Consider the following 16,289-nt stretch of genomic DNA (forward strand, 5'->3'; position numbering starts at 1 on the left):
CCAGACCCCAGAGCAGCACGACCGATGCTTCGACCAGGCAGCTGCCAGCAGGAGATAAATCAGTTCCAGGCAGGGAAGGGTGCTTTGGTCGCCTTTTTTCCCCCCTTCTTTAAGGCAAATAGAAAGTATCAGACACAGATGAGGATTTTTTAAAACACTTTTACAGTTGTCAAGAGTTTTGTACAAATCAAAGCATCCCTTTTAAAATCTCCATTATTACAAACATACAAAGAAACAATGTTATTACTACAAATCATCAGCTACTCAACTGCATGATCAATTTATCACAATTAAAAAAAAAACATAATAGTATATACAGGGCCTTTCTCCCTCTATTTATTTTGAGGGAAGTGAAAAAGCAAAGCCCCCATTTAAAAAAAATCCCACCAATGCACCTCATCTTCTAAAAACATGTGAAGTATAAAATTAGATGAGTATTCTCCTGCTGTCACACTCTGGAAAAGTGTAACAACTTTTTCTTTTTTTTTTTCTTGTTTTCACCTCAGAAGTCTCTTAAAAAAAAAAAAACAAAACACAAAAAAACCACATGGCAGAGTGTCCGATGCTGCAGAGTGCTCCTTCCGTGCTGGAAGCCAACATCATCAAAAAAAGTGCCTTTGAGTAAACTCATCTTTAGTAACAAAAAAAAAAGGATAAAAAAAAAAAATCACAATCTCTAGTTAAAAGCTTAATAAAACCCCTGACAGAGCAGCCAGCCCTGCATCAAAAGGGACGATTTCTCCTCTTCACTACCTATTTTCAGTGCTGCTCCAGACCAAGGTTTCATCCCCTACTCCTCCACCCCGAGGGTCTCCAAACCCTGAGATGTTTCTTCACACCCTGCCTGGAGCCTGGTGCCGGGACGCCAAGGAGTGCTCCTGCCAGCCGAGAGCTGCGCGGGGCTTTTTCCCCCCTGCAGCCACCAAGTGCTTTTTATTCTCCCCCTCGCCACCCCAAGAGACAGAGCCTGGGGAGCAGCCGCCCCGCTGGCCTCGCCAGAAGGGTCTGTGGTCTCTGCGCTGTTTCTGAGAAGCACATCCCTGTAACAGGAACTTTCATAGCCCTTTTAGGCTGCTGGCTTTTAATCAGCAGTGAGAAATGTCCCTGGAGAGCCCCAGGGAACACTCCCCAGCTTGGGTCGCTGCCTGAGTAAGCACTTTCCTGGAGCCAATCTGGCCCCTACTTCTGCATCTGGATGGGAGCTATGGGGCAGGGAGAGGGGGAAGAAGAGGGTGAGCTCAATCCAGGAACTGAGGGCAGCAGAGGGAACGTCCAAGCCTCGAACTCTCCTCATGTAAAGAAATGGAGTAAGAGATGCTTGATCACACCAAGTGCAGAATTCATCAAAGCCCCAAAGGTCACCAAGTAACCAGGACACCGGGGGGGGGGTGGGGGGGTGGGGTGGTGTACCAGGTGGGTTTGTGTCTGTATCGTTATGCTCTGGCTCCCAACCCAAAAGCTATCCTAACAAAACAAGAAAACACAAAACCAGGCAGTTCAGTTTGCCAAGTTAACACAAAAAAGAAGAAAAACAAAACAAAACAAAACAAAAAATTTCCAAGATAAATACACAGCCTCCATTTTGGAAGCATCTTCAAAAAGCTGGATCAACCGTTCTCAGCAGTGGCACAACCTTCCAGTAACATCTGTTGGGCTGGTGATTTACTGGCTTCCTTTTGAAGAGGGAACAGTTCAAAAATCAAGCTCCCACCACACACGGCTCCCGTCTTATCTGCGTAACAACTGGCCACGGCTATTGCCTCACAGCAGCAGGTTGGGAACCAGCAAGAAGTCTCTAATGCAGCAGGTTCCTGTTTGCTAACAAGAAAGGATTGGCAGTGGTAGTAACTGGTTAGGAAAAGACTTCTTCCAGAAAGCAGTGCTTCAGGGGGAGGGGGTGGTGGTGTTTAGGATGGCTGGGACCTCTCCCCGTGGATCACCACGACACAGACCAGTATTCAACAGAGATCGAAACCAGACACGCTCAAGCATGCTGTTGAAAGGCAACACACACCAGGCGTTTCCATCGAGTCCATGGCAGTGGGATAGTGACAATACTGAGGGTTTGGCTTCCAGCGATCAGGCAGGTCTCCTAGACTCCTTGGCTAATGCTGGGGAAAGCTCCCAGATTGGGGGTTTGGTTTTAAGGGGAGGTTATTGCTCCCGACTTCTCAGGCTTTTTGCCCTTCGATAGGGCAGCTGCTTGCTTCAGGAGTTCTCTGTTCTTGGCCTGGAAACACAGTGAAAACGGGCATTTAATGGCACGGATTATCATTAGTTCTTGGGATCCTAGAATTGCTTGGGCAGAAGCTGCTGGCATCCTGCACGCAGATGAAAAAGGAGGTAGATGTTGCTGCACGGCATCATGGCATGAGCTCAAGTCCAGCACCTCATCTCCAACCACCTAGAACAGGCTCTTCCCATCCCTTCCCCCTGCCGTCCCACCACTGTAACTGAGAAGCGGGCTGAAAGTTAACAGCTTCCACGGTGAAGGGTGACAAATGTGCCAACTTGCACCAAACCAGCCAAGGACACTCACCAAGGTCAGCTGGACTGGCTTTCCTTCCTGCCCCTTTCACCGCCACCATGCTCTGACGGCGTGAGAAGCAGAGGAGTAAAACTCCAGACTCAAGCTCCCCATCCTTACTCGATTCAGTGAACTGAAGGCCAACTTCCCCTACCCCACACTCTCGCTTATATCAAAAAAGCAGGGTGGAGCAGCTCCCTGACTCCAGCTTCACTGCGCCCTTGGTTTCTTCACACACCACCTACATTTTACCAGGATTCAGCTCTTGTACTGACTTTGCACCCCTACTAGCCTTCCAAACCAGAGCACCAACACGTAGCAACTTACAGTCTCTCTGGTTTGCACCTAATTAAAACTCATGGCAATTTAGGAATGAGGCGCTCTAGCCCCTTTTACTAAACTTCTGAGCTCACCCTCCTCTAGCCTGTGAGGTAAATCATGCTATAGCTTAGGATAAAGGGTAAAACCCATGCGAAGCCAGATACAGGTCTTCTGCATTAGTTTCCAGTGAATGAACGAATAGGCAAAGGGTTAACGGGGGGAATTAAACCCTCTGCTCCAGTGCTGCATGTGGTAAAGCAGCTTCTTTTGCCTCCTGCAGACTGGAAGAATACAGGCACCCCTGCTTCCCCCCATGAAACGACAAAGACAAAATAATAAAACCCAAGAGCATGCTCAAAAAGCGAATCATACGAACACTTCAAGGCACCTACAGTACACCGAGAGGATTCGAACTTTTATTTTGGAATCAGTGAAGAAAGTTTCCAGAGCCTCAGTCAATACCAGCTGAAGTAGAACATTCAGACACCAGAGAGAACGAGTTCAGGGCAGTCCTGGTCCGAGCCAAGTACAGCACAGCCGTGCAAACCCCTCTGCACCCAGGAGAGGCAGGTGGCTGCGGGCAAACCTGCTTGTGGATCTGGTGGTTCCTCTTTTTAGAACTGAGCCAGTTTAAGGCTGTTGGAAGGTGTCCGACAGCTTTGGAGGCAGATGTCCTCTGAGCTACAGCAAAGGCGGCAGCAGGGTATACTGTTCCCACGCACAGCGAGCAACCAGCGTGCCCTGCCTTGGGAAACGACTGCAAGGAGGGGGGTCATCTCCCACTTAGCCCTTGACCTCACGGCCAAGGCTGTCAAGGCAACCGAAAAGTGGTGGTTTGTGCTAATGGGAAATTGTCTATTCATAACTGGAGGAAGAAGCAACTCATTCTTTGCAGGCCACCCAAAGCTACGAGATAGAAACAGCTCTGGGCTGACAGAGGCAGTGCAGGATCAATAAAGCAGAACAGAGACAGAAGGCTCTGGCTGTCATCACTCCCTCAAGAACAAACCACCAGTGCCTCCCAACTCATGAGGAGCGGGAAGCACATCCAGCCCCCTGCGCACCACACACAGCTCTTCCAGCCTTCAGACAGGCTTGCAGTGCTTAGGAATGTGCGATGTGAAGGGGATCTCACAGGCACCAGCCTTCCGACAGCAGCTGCAGTCTCAGAAACCTGTCGTCCACTGACAATTAACTTGGGTGTGTGCTGATGGAGGAGGGGCTGTTTTCTCAGGGGGGATCCAAGTCTTTTGTCTTATCTCCTCCCATTTCTCATCGCTAGGGCTTTAGATCATTATATACCCCGGAGTAATTAAAGGGTGCAAAGTTCATTTCTGTGGCTGCTTTCTTTCGTGTAACCAGCTCCCCTCTGACCTGATCTCTTTGGTGGCTCAGAGCGTATTCATGCTGATAGTCTGCCTGGTGTTCCCATGGCCATGACAAGAATCCTGCTCTCCCTGTTCCCTCGAGCTCGGGGACTTCTTTATTTGGACTATAGAGATACAGTGCTACAGGAACTGCCAATTGTTTCTCGAGCTTTGTTCTCTCTGGTTATTGGTCACATAAATCACATTAAGAGCTACGTGGTTGCAGGGAGCTGACAAGGGTTCTGCAGCCTGGAAAAAAAGGTTCAAACCTGATTTTGGCAATAGGTAAAATGAGTTTGACGATTCCCGTCTAGTCCATAGGGGACACAACACAGCACTTTACAGTAAGTCTGAGCCCAAGTAGAGAGCAGCAGGGAGGATATAAATAGGGGTTATGATGCACTGCAGCCTGGTACAGAACTGGGGAGGGGCTTGCCTGGCAGAGCAGAGAGGTTGTAGGACAGGGCTGAGAAGCATTAGCAGAGCTGTGTGTGCAGAAGCTCACGGGGTGTTGTGATCAGGAGTGTCCTCTGTCACTCCTGGGTACAGCACAGCTCAGCAAATTAAAACAAAAATGCTGTCACCTGTAACTGCTCCATGACCTCCTTGTGTGTCTTCTCCATTTGGTTCATCTTTGCCCTCATCTGCGACTCCTGGTACTGTAGGTCAGCTTTCAGCTCTGTGATCTGCAGACAAACCAGTAAGGAGCAAGTGAACTGGAAGAAGAAATCAATACCTTTGCCCCAGACGCACTCTGCCACAGAAAATGCCTCTGCAGAAGTTGTGGGAGACTGGATGGGTTCAGAAACATGCTGGGGGACTGCAATGAGACTAGAACCGTATCACTGAGCAGCACAGAGAAGCAGGAGCTGCCAGGACTGACTTTCTGCAAGGAACAGCATGTTTTTTCTCAGTCTTGCCCCCACATGGAGGTCAGAAAATGGCCCTTTATGAAATGAAATCTCCTGTGTAGGTCCAGAAAGCCTCTTTAACTTTGGAAAGGAGGCAGCCTGGAAACAGCCAGAAACAGTCTTGCTCACTCTAAGATAAAAAGCCAGGCTCTGCTGGAGCGTGATCTGTGTGAACACGTCAGCATGCTGTGGGGGGAAGCAAGCCAAGGGCTGTACCTTCTTCTCCTTCTCCAAAATCATCTGATCCTTCTGGTGCAGCATCTTCTTTAAAGTAGCCACTTCCTCCTTCAGCTGGGCAATGATAACAAAGTGGTCAGTGCCAGGAGAGTCCAGGGCAAGGTCCGGAGAAAAACTGCAGCAAAGAACAGGGAAAGACTCGTCACGACCTCTTCTCCTCACAGAGGCAGGGAAACTCCCACAGATGGTACTCAAAGGAGAATAGGAATCATTTCGTGACACATGTGTCCTCCAGACACTCCTTGAATGCAGGTGTTACCTGTATCCCTGCCCTGGGTGCCACATGGAATTTGGGAAACACATGGCATGACAGGCAAGAGGGATTACATGTGATATGTAGAGCTGTATTACTGTGTGATCAGTGAGGACATGGGAATGCTACGGGGGACCATCAGCCAGCCTCTGCAGTGACCATTCAAACAATAAGGATCCTTTTACAAACGGAAGAGCTGAGGACAGCAATCAGAGAGCGAATGAAACTTTATGCAACCACTTAGGAACTCTCTCTGCTCACAGGCAGTCCTTGGTTGTACAGCAAAACTTTTCACTAAATGTAAACAAACATTCTGGCAAGGAGGGAACATGAAAGAGAAACAAATAACCTCCAAGTTAAACAAACAAAGCAAAGGGAGACACCTAGATTAAAGTCAGCACTGTCCTCAGCAGGGAAAAGGGGTAAAAAGACATGCTGGACTTTTGTATTTTAATTCCACCATGACAGAACAATTTAGGAAGAAGTTTCATTACCACTTCAGAGCAGGAAAGACTCTCTCCAGGAAGACAAAGAAATAGCTGAGTACATCACGAGTACACCACCAGGTACTCTAAACCTAAGCAACCAGCTGAAAACTTATCTGGACACGTGTCACTCTCCTGCACTGGTAATTCACAAATATCCCTACAAGACAGCCAGTGATCTGGGCAGCCAAGCACACTCTTGTGCTACAGGAATATTTCAGATCATAAGATAGGATACGCTGCAGCCACAGGCCCAGGGAGCTCACCTGATTGTTGCCTGCCTTCTGTTCCTTACTGCTGTAATGGTAAGCCTGATTTTTATCTCTTGGTGCTAAAAGGGCAGTACAGTCCCAGCCACACACACCTGAAATTGCTGTATAAAAATTTAACGGTAATAAGACAACAAAGCTTCACCTAGAAGATTACTGCAAGTCTGGCTGTTATCAGGCAGCACTGCCGCTATAAAGATAAATAGCCAGGGTTACCTGAAGGCTGACTTTTTTTTTTTTTTTTTTAAAGTCTCCAGACTAGGTCAACACATGTCCTAAAGCTGGGAGCTGCAGTGGACCGGGGAAGGCACAGTCTGAACCCAAACCGCTGCTGCTCTCGAGCATGCTGCCACCTCCATGCTTCCAGTCTCTCCTCTCCACCCGGAGGCAGAGTGTACTGGCTGCTCACCTCACACAGGCATCTCCCCTAGTGCCTGGAAATGGTCCACTTTCTAATTAAAAGCACAGCCTGCATTGATTGGACTGGTTAGTAAGGATGTGCAGAAGAAAAGGCTCTTTCCACCCCTGTGCGAGGGATCTGCAGAGTGAAACTAAGCAGGGGCAGCTTCACAGATCTGAAAGGCACAGGATAGCCCTGCAGCACTGGGCGAGAAAGCTTGGCAAAGGAAAACTCAGAACTGAGGGTCTGTAGCAGACAGCCCACAGCAGAGGAGTCCTGCATGGTTCAAACGTGCCGACAGCAGAGCCCACAGCAAACGGAACGAGGCTGTGCCAGGGGAAGTTCAGCCTGGGCATTAGGAAAAGGCTCTTCACTGAGAGGACGGGTGGTCCCTGCAACAGGCTCCCCAGGGAAGCAGTCACGGCACCAAGCCCATCAGAGTTCAAAGAGCATCTGGACAACACTCTTAGTCATATGGTTTAGTGTTAGGCAGTCCTGTGAGGAGCAGGGAGTTGGACTTGATCTTTATGGGTCCCTTCCAACTCGAGATATTCTATGGTTCTATGTGGCAGGTCTCTGGGTACACTGGATCTAGCACCGTGCGTCATGCTGGGCAGCGAGCTCCCAAGCGCAGAAGAGGTTCATACATGCACACCAGAGGAGAATACCTCCATTTTAAAACTGTTGCCAAGTACTGTTTCCCCAAGTGGAGGCTGTGCAAGATGATGGTGGGTGCTCCAGCATCTCCCTGTGTGCAAGCATGTTACTAACAGTAGCTTTAAGTTCCCACTCAGTGCAAATATGCTGAGGAGGAGAGAAAGAACGAAATAAAAAAAAAGCAGCCTCCACAGAGAAAAAGGCTTCCTCGCTGATTCCTTCTGGCTAAAACCAAACTCCTGCTTACGCCATTCCTTTGCCCAGGCAAGCTTCCCCCCTGCCGTGTCCTGGGGCAATAAAGAGTGCCAGGAGACGCTCACATTTCCCTGAGCAGCTCCAGCAGGAAAAATTCCCTCTGGCAGGTGCTGTTGCAGAGCACACTGTGGAGCCGGGAAGGCGAGAGCCGGCCCTGCCACCCAGCGGGGAGAAGGGACTGGCGGGCCACCAGCCTTCCACAGAGCTGCTCGGGCCCTGCGCGGCTGCGGGTAGAGCAGGTACCCGACCCCCAGGCCTCCAGGGTCTCCTCCTGCCCCGGGGGTCTGCACTCACAAGTGGGTAACGGTGGGCTCAGAGGGCCCAGGCATTCCCTCCTGTCGAGTATGCGAGCACAGGCGGGTATTTTCCTGTCCAGCTGCTGCCAAACACAGCCTCAAATGTGTCAAGGTGCTAATTAAAGAAGGAGGGTTTTCTTTTTTCCTTTTTTTTTCCCCAAAGACTGACAAGTAAGTAATGAAAGGTTTCTCTGTCTTTAACCCCACGTTAAGGAACCAGCCTGAGACTCCAGAATTAGAAGGAAACCTGCCAAATACAAGCTGCTCCATTCCTTTAACAGATTAAGAATTAAACCAACCAGCCAACCAACCAAGCCATTTCCCCTACAAATAAACTCCATATCCAGGATCCCAGCCCCTTGGGATGAGTCTGGGGGACATGTGCTCTCCATGTTTGAACAGTCTAAAATGCATGCCTCTAATTAAAGTGAATTGATGAGCTCTCATTGCTCTCAGTGGAGCCAGAGGAAAAAAAAAAATGGAGCTCTTCCAAAGACACCTGCCTCTCTTTAATGAGTGGAAAAGAAACTAAAATTACTGCCTTAAACTCCACACCTGTTAAATGGCTGAAATTAGGTAACACAAATGCCAAACTTAAAGATTTCGTTATTCAAGCCAGGCTAGCATAAAGAGGCACAGACCAGGCTGCCTGACCCTGCATCCAAGTTCACTTTAGACAAAAACATCCCTCATACGCAAAAATCCATCCAGGCCGATAGGAACCAGAACCTGAACTTACACTTCCTCTAACACCACCAAAAAGTAGGTGCAGTTCAGCCCAAGACCCAGTGCTCTAAGCACAAGCCACAGCTTTGCTATGCAAAAGAAAATCTTTTTACTAAATGAACTTTACTGCTCGGCATCCTCCAGCATCACTGCCCTCCCCCAGCCAGCTCAGTCAGTAGCTCTTATCACTGCCTGGTGTTAAAAGCACAATTTAGCACCTTGTCTATAGTCACAGGAGAAGGGACTGCAGTGTGTTCATCTGCAGAATCTGTAACATATGAACACTTCTGGCAGCTTCTGCACAAGAGGATAGGGACACCAAGCACTGCCCAAAATCAGGACCAGCACAGCACCAGAGTGCTGTGAAGCCAGGGTGCTCCATACACAGGGGCGGCCCAGCACTGAGTGGCACTGGCAGGACAGGATTAGCAGGGCAAGGTCTGCTGCAAGATGTGCCCCAAGTCACTGCAAGGGAAAGCTACTCCACATGCAGCACTGCCAGCGCTGTTAGCTCCTCCCAGAGCTTACCCAGAACAAACCACTCAATGCCACCCCTTAAATGACCACTGGAAATTGCTCAGTCCCTGTATCGCAGCCATTTGGAGCACCTTCCGTTCTGAAATATGTAAACAGAAACGTACAGATGGAATTCAGTAAGACATAGTAAAGGAATTCCAATTGTATCCAAAAAGGAGCAATAACTCCAGATCGTTGGAAGCTGGACCCTGTTGGAGGTGTTGCTAAAGTCAACTGAGCTCAAGCATGCCCAAATTTTGCTCAGCTGAAGGCTGCATCAGAAGTTTGGCTGGAGCTAAGCCACACTGTACAGAAAGTCACGGCTGATCCCAGCAGCAAAGAGGTGCTGGTTGTATATCACCCCACTCCAGACTACACCTTGCGCGGCAGCAGACCCTAACTCCACACTCAGGTTGTGACCCAGGCTCCAGGCTGACTCTGGGGGGGACAATCTAACAGAAAATGGTGCAAGAGGAGAGGGTTTTGGGGGTTCATCCTCACAAAAAAACCACCCCAGCAACTCCAAAAAGCACACTTAACGAACCGCCATTATTATTCTACTCAAGAAACACAGCCATGTGTCTATTTAAGGCAGCTGCAGCCTGCTTTCTCTACAGCACGTTGCTGGAGCTCTTCAGTAGTTGCTAAAATTACACACAGTTTGTTACTGGGATTCATCAAAGAAAGTCTGTGGCAAGGACCACAGCCTTGGCAGGAGCCAGACTGACAACATCTGACACGAGCAAAATGAAGGCTTTTGATTCCTCTAATACATGCTCCTGTTTTGCAAACGAATGCCTGAGCAATTGATGCCACAGCATGGAACCTTTTCCTTCTTGGATATTTTCAAGCCAGCCAAGGGTATTAGAATGACTGGTTAGGTCTCAGCTCAGGCTTTCATGAGCGAATAAAAAATACCTGGTGCTGTCCTGGAGAGTGGCATCAGTGGAGCGCAGGAGCCTCGTTAAAGCTGCAGCAATACTGATGGGCTGCACCAGTTCTACCAGGGACCTTTCTCCAGTCTCTCCTCTGGCTCCACCAGCACTGAAGGCAGCCAGATGAATTCTCTGACCACTCCATGCTCAGCCGTGGCTCCCAAGCCACAGTTAATCTTTATATTTTCCCAACTTTTAACCAAAACCACTGTTCAGATGACAAGCGGTCTTGTAGACCACTCTGGGAACCACCGCCCTACAAAATTACTTAAGTTCTATTTCCCATCATAGCAATTCATGAATTAACAAACACTGACAAGGTGTCAGTATTATCTATAGGAGGGATGTGATTTGTGGTCTCAAAGACAATACATTTAAGACAGGTAGCAATTAATTAATTACCAGTGGCTTTAACAGACCCTTTGGCACTAACGAGCCTATGCTGTGGTCCATGCTGCCAATTCACTGCTGTTTGGAAAGAGATCCATTGAGAGGGACATTTTCCATGTATGAAGCAGTTCCCAGGGAGGGAGGGCAACAGGGAGAAAACAACAGGTGATCTCACTTCAGGATGTCAGTGCCTTGAGAAACAGGACAATGGTGGGCACCGAGACTCTGTTGGGAAGCAGCCCACTGCGCCAACGTGGACGGGGCACTCTGGATAGGGGGACAAAGCATCTCGGGAGAGGAAGGAACGCTGAGAATCAGAGAGGAAAGGCAGGAATGAAAATATGCATGTATAAGACCATAAAAAATAAAAATCCATCTCAATCACCTGCTTCTGCTAGTGACTCCCATTCTGCTGTGCATGCAGCTGGTGTCAACATAATCCAGCACAAACTGTGACAGCAGAATGGGATCAAATGCTTCCAAGAAAAGCTGTTTGATTGCTTATCCCTCCCCCAGAAGGCAGGAGGGGAAATGGAAGGTGGGTCTTGATCCTCTCCTCTGAGGCTGTCTCCCTGCAGATCAATCTGATAGCCCCGAAAGCACAAAACCTGCAGACCCCAACTCTACAGTGCAGCCAGCAGCCCCCCTTCTCCCCGTAACTGCAGAGAGAGGATAAAGCTGATCTGGCTGCAGTTTTTCTGACTGTTGGGGAACTCAGCCAACACGCAGTTTCTATGCTAGCAGGTCCAGGCGCTAGGTGTTCTTTTCCTCTTCAAACCTGTGTCTAAATGCCAAGTAACACTGGCCTGCCAGGTTCTGGAAAGCTGCTAATGTTGTACCAAAGCCCAAAATGCCTGCTCTAGCATAAGAGCTTCCTGCTTTTCACAGAGAACCATGTCTTATATGAAACTTAGCAAACAAGAGCGCCCACCCACAATTTCCCCATGTAACAGGCTCACCTGTCACCATTGGCAGATATGGCATCAAACTTGGCTTTCTTCTTTGGGATTTCATTCTGAATAGAAGAGGTGGATAAGGTTTTCTGGCTAGAAAAACAAGGAAATTGTATGCTAGAACCTGAATGACTTGCAATCTAAGACAGAGAAGCAGATAAATATTCCCACCTACTTTGAACCCAATTAAACCAATATTTCCTAGCACAAGAATGATAAAAAAATTAATTCCTTGAAGAGTAACTGGAGACTAAAAATAAACAGAAAACAATGCATCAGTCAGATTAGTATGTAGGTGAAGAACTCATGCTTAAAATCTACATTTCAATCATTGAATTTTACAAATGCAATTTAGCATTAATTGGGTACAAGTTCAGTAAGTTGAATCTCTAAGAAGCACTGTCGGACTACAAGTCTACTGCAGCACAGTGGGGTTTGCAAACTAGCAAAGCCTGACTCAGCCACATTTCTCCTGATCAACAGACAACTGCCAAACCCCATTATCAAGGTACCAAGCCCCCAGGCACTTCTCCCAGTTACTTTAGGAAGCACAGCTAACGAGATGCTCGCCCCAGAGGCAAGCTCACCCTGCAGAACAAAAAGGCCCATGCAGGTTACCTGTTATAGTGGCTGCCACTGCTGAGTCTGCTGTACTGCTCCTTCTCTTGCAGGCTTGCCCGGGAAGAGCTGCTCAGGTGTTTGCACTGCTCTTTGGTCTTCTGTAGGACCCGCTTATAGGACAGCGTGCATAACCAGCATAGCAGCTTTCCATCCACCTGGAAGGTGAGAGAGAAAGAGAGGGGGAGAAGTTTTGGTCTTGCTTCCTGCCCACAAACCAGAGAAGTCAAGAAGCACCTTTAGGCTTAAGATCACACACGAACAAGCAGCAACTAAAAAAAGGATCCCTTCAGTGCCTGGAAGGGGTAAGAAGTGCATCTGGCATGGCTGGTACAATGCAGACACTGCTCATTAATAGCAGCTTATCTATTGTAACTACAGTCTCTTGCCAAGCTTCTTACAGACAGTCTTACAGCACCCATTCACCCAGACAGGCTAACTCTAGTGGGATTTCTGTCAAAGCAATGCCAAGGAGTGGTATGTGACAGGGTAGTTGCTGGCGACCAAAACAGCAAGGGTCTCTGCTGGAGGAGGATCAGCAGGAGGACAGGGATTATCAGTGCAGCATCCCAAACAAACAATAGATGTTTATAGCCTGCAGGAATCAGGCCTTAGAAATACACACCTCCTAAGGGGAGCACCTACAGCAAAGGGTGTGCAGAAGCCATGGAATGGGTTTCCCGGTGGAGGTATGACACTTCCAGCTCCTCCTGCTGGAATACCGTTCCCCATCCCTCTCCTCAAGCAGGCACCTCACATTTCACTCAGAGGCCCCTTCTCCTTTGATAGCCCACCTGTCCTTAGGCCAAGTTCAAGAGACCTTTCTCAGTAGATCTGGCAAAGGAGAAGAAGGGCTCAAAGATTAAACAGATCCAAAACAAAGCTCCCACGGCAAAACTCAGCTCCAGAAAAATGCTTTACAACCAAGAGACATCCCCTTTCGAAACACTAGAGAATGTGTCAAGTAGACGGACAGACAATCACTGTGATCAGCCCTTTTACCTTTCAGCCTCCTTTTACAGAGACACTGACCTTCTTTCTATCATCCTTCCGGTCAAACGCACACTGCTGCTTGCACTGCTCGCACGAGTGTGGAGGTCCATACTTCTTTTCAGAGTTTGTGCAACGTTGGCACTTGTTTCCAATAAATGCTGCTATAATGTTGCAGTACTGGCAGGGTTTTGGCTTTAAGAAACAAGAACAACTGATACAGCAGTGCCTTCTAATTGCATTAATACATTGTTCTTTCCCCTTCTCCCCATCACTTCAAAACTTGTGTTTCCTCGTCCCAAGCTAAGTATAATGCTGATCGAGGAGACATAACTACATTTGGACCCCTGGTCTCCAGCTAGGTGTGTTTAGCCATGGCACCCTGACCATTTATCAAATGTTATGAAATCTTTAGAAAAATGTGTAACACCAAAATAGAAACAGTCCAAATCTCTTTGTCAGATTTCAGACAAGCAGGGAAAAAAGATTTGTTGCTACCTCCTGCAGCTATCACAGTTTGTGTAAGCATGCTCTTGCTTCTGCTGGGTATCGAATAGTTCGTTTCCTGGCCTCAAATGATGCAGAGCTGCTTTTTTCTGTACTAAAAGAAGTGAAAAAGTAAAAGCTTCACGCTTGAGGGACCCGTGTATTGTTGATCAGTCATGCTATTACAACAGAGCCAGTCCATAAACTGCTCTGGGATTCAGCAGTATAAAGACAAGAAAGATGAAAGGAAAAGAGGCTGGTGAGAACAAGCCCCGCTCACTTACTGTGCCATAGAGCTTCACATTCTGAGCACACTTCTTGCATATTGTGTTGGTTTTGCTGTTAAGAAGAAGGACAGATCATTCTATTAACACTTCCCCAAAGAAAATTAAACCTCTGTGGTTAGCATCCCAGTCTCCCCTAAGCTCCGTCTCTAGTGGTAAGGCTGTATTCATCTTCACTAGGGACTCAGATATCAAAGTGAATTTCCTATCCCCATCTGGTTGAGGATAATTTGCCAAAAAGTGGTATCACTAGGAGGTATCTTTTAATTAAGGCATCCCCAGATGACACCAGTTTTTTGTCCTTACAAATATAAGAGCCTGATCACCGGCTAATTGGCAGCAGGCATGATTCAGCACAGGTGACATCCTCAGTTCTGGAGGAGGTTTGCTCTGGATGACGAGGTTAGGGCAGGTCAGGACAGAGGTGTATTTGTCCAACAAACACAGGTAAGAACACCTCACACAATGGCTACATGTAGCTTCTGGGTTTATCACTCCTTCCTCTGTAAGCTACCTAACTCACAAAAATGCAATAAAGGCAAAAGCACAGCTAAAGGAAACACGTTAGGAAATAATTTTTGGACACCAGATATCAGATAAGAGGAGAAGTCGTGGGAAGATGCACCCAGATCCTTCACTGGAGAATGCATCTGAGTACTGACTAAAACTAAAAACCAGGCAAAAGGTGCAAATCTAAGGACAGTGCAGAGGCACACCACCTTGCCCAGCAGTTCTTTGAAGAAGGCCAAAGGTCTCCCAAGTCTCCCACAGTAACAATCTACAGGTTAAGGATCAGTCATCGAAGGTGTGAAAACATTATGGTTCCCTGGGTGCATCCGTTCTGAAGAAAACACAGGTTTCCCCCGTTCAGCAAGCATTTACCTTTCCTGTTGGAATTCAGTCCTGCAGTAAGTGCATTTAACAATGGGATGTGCAATCCGGCACTCCTGCAACCACAGAAGCATTCAGTGAGATGCAAGTGCTTCTCCCGCACACTGTTTCCCAAAATCCCAGACACACACATCCGTCAAACTCAAAACATTTCCTCCCTGTGCAGTCACGCTGCTCTTACAAGGGCTGAGAACAGAGGAAGGGTGACAGGAATGGCATGTGTCACAGGTGAGCCAGAAGTAAAATGAGATTTGTAACAAGGGCTTATTTGTGCCCAACGCCCACAGACAAAGGTCACGGTGGTTGGCCTCACCTCTCAGGACAGGAACTGAGAGTTCTGCCAGTTATTCATACCTCTGCCCTCCACAAGTTTCCCGTGGCTAGAGTGCCTCCAGCCCGGCTCTCCTCTCACCCCACGCCTCAGAGCTTCCCCTACACTCACCTGCTTCGCCCCACCTGCCTCAGCAATCTCAGGCTACTCCATTGCCTGCCCCTCATTCCCTCTCTCATCCCTGATCTCCTCCTTCCCCACCCAAAATGCCGCACCCACCCGGAGTGTCCCCCAAAACACACCTCTCGCCTGCAGGATATCCTAAGGCCTCCCCCAAATGTCCTCAGACCCCTCCCAAACACCCCAGGACCCCCCGAATGCCCCCGGCCTCCCCCCTTGCTAACAGCCCCCCTCACCAGCAGCCCTTCAGTTGCCTCCAGGCCTTCCCTCATGGACAGCACCCATCTCCCTCCAGCTGCCTCCCTTTCCAGCACCCTCCAAACGCCCCCAGCACCCCCAAACAGCCTTCAGCGCCCCTGGGTTCCCCTGAAAAACAACTCCCCCAAGCAGCCCCTCAATACCGCACCCCCCAACAGCCCCCCAGGCTGCCACTGGCCCCACACACAGAGCCCCCACCCGCCTACCCCGTTCCCTCAGGCCTTAAACAGCCCCCCCAGGGCCCCAGCCTCCCTAGACGCCCCCAGAGCCTCCCTATAAACAGCCCCCCAGACCCCTTCACAGCACCCCCTGCCCACCCTCCCTCACACACACTGCCCCCTCAGCGCCCCCCCCAGCTCCCTCACAGACGGCCCCCCAGACCCCTTCACAGCACCCCCTGCCCACCCTCCCTCACACACGCTGCCCCCTCACCCACCCCCCAGCTCCCTCACAGACAGCCCCTCCCGACCCCGTCCCCCAGGGGCTCCCGCCGGCCGCCCCGGACCTTGCAGAGCTGCTGGCCCTGGCTGAGCGCCTCGAAGGGGAAGCGCTGGTGGCACTTGGTGCAGGCGTACAGCGCCGCCATCCCGCCGCCCCGCTGACAGGCGTGGCGCGGCCCAGCCCGCCCCGCCCGGCCGACCCCGCCCGCTCCCGCCGCTTCGCCCTCGCCATTGGCCACCCGCCGCATCACTCGCGCATCCGCCGCTTCTCATTGGTCAAGGGCCCGTCAATCCTGGGAAGAGGGCGGAGCGGACCCGCCTCCTCCCCCGCCCTGTCCCTCCGCGGGCGGTGGGGAAGGGGAAGCGGTAACGT

The 16,289-nt window shown here is 49.5% G+C and overlaps 1 protein-coding gene across 4 annotated transcripts; it reads right to left on the reverse strand.

Moving 5' to 3' along the window:
• Positions 1–144: 144 nt before the first annotated feature.
• Positions 145–16,108, reverse strand: FAM76A (family with sequence similarity 76 member A). Of its 4 annotated transcripts, none has more exons than XM_037379417.1 (10): positions 15,982–16,108; positions 14,759–14,823; positions 13,877–13,931; positions 13,149–13,301; positions 12,117–12,274; positions 11,505–11,591; positions 10,721–10,852; positions 5,343–5,478; positions 4,800–4,901; positions 145–2,230 (listed from the first exon to the last, which is right to left on the reverse strand). In XM_037379417.1, exons 1-10 carry the CDS (start codon positions 16,060–16,062, stop codon positions 2,144–2,146), a joined length of 1,056 nt encoding a protein of 351 aa, XP_037235314.1. In that variant the 5' UTR covers positions 16,063–16,108; the 3' UTR covers positions 145–2,143. The 4 variants fall into 4 exon arrangements, with proteins under 4 accessions (XP_037235314.1, XP_037235316.1, XP_037235313.1 ...); XM_037379416.1 differs by lacking the exon at positions 145–2,230 and adding an exon at positions 3,251–4,464; XM_037379419.1 differs by lacking the exon at positions 10,721–10,852.
• Between the last annotated feature and the right edge of the window lie 181 nt (positions 16,109–16,289).

Source organism: Falco rusticolus, chromosome 3 (assembly GCF_015220075.1).
Source record: "Falco rusticolus isolate bFalRus1 chromosome 3, bFalRus1.pri, whole genome shotgun sequence".
Taxonomy (NCBI): Eukaryota; Metazoa; Chordata; class Aves; order Falconiformes; family Falconidae; genus Falco; species Falco rusticolus.

What these genes read in the sequence shown, in the direction of transcription:
- FAM76A (XM_037379416.1), bottom strand. Translation starts at nt 16,062, where the DNA reads ATGGCGGCGCTGTACGCCTGCACCAAGTGCCACCAGCGCTTCCCCTTC. An exon ending in CAAGGCACTGACATCCTGAA is followed by an intron (nt 5,479 to 10,720) that starts GTGAGATCACCT and finishes TCTTTGCTGCAG; the next exon opens with TTTTTCTCCGGACCTTGCCC. An exon ending in TTTTGGAGAAGGAGAAGAAG is followed by an intron (nt 4,902 to 5,342) that starts GTACAGCCCTTG and finishes GTTTGTCTGCAG; the next exon opens with ATCACAGAGCTGAAAGCTGA.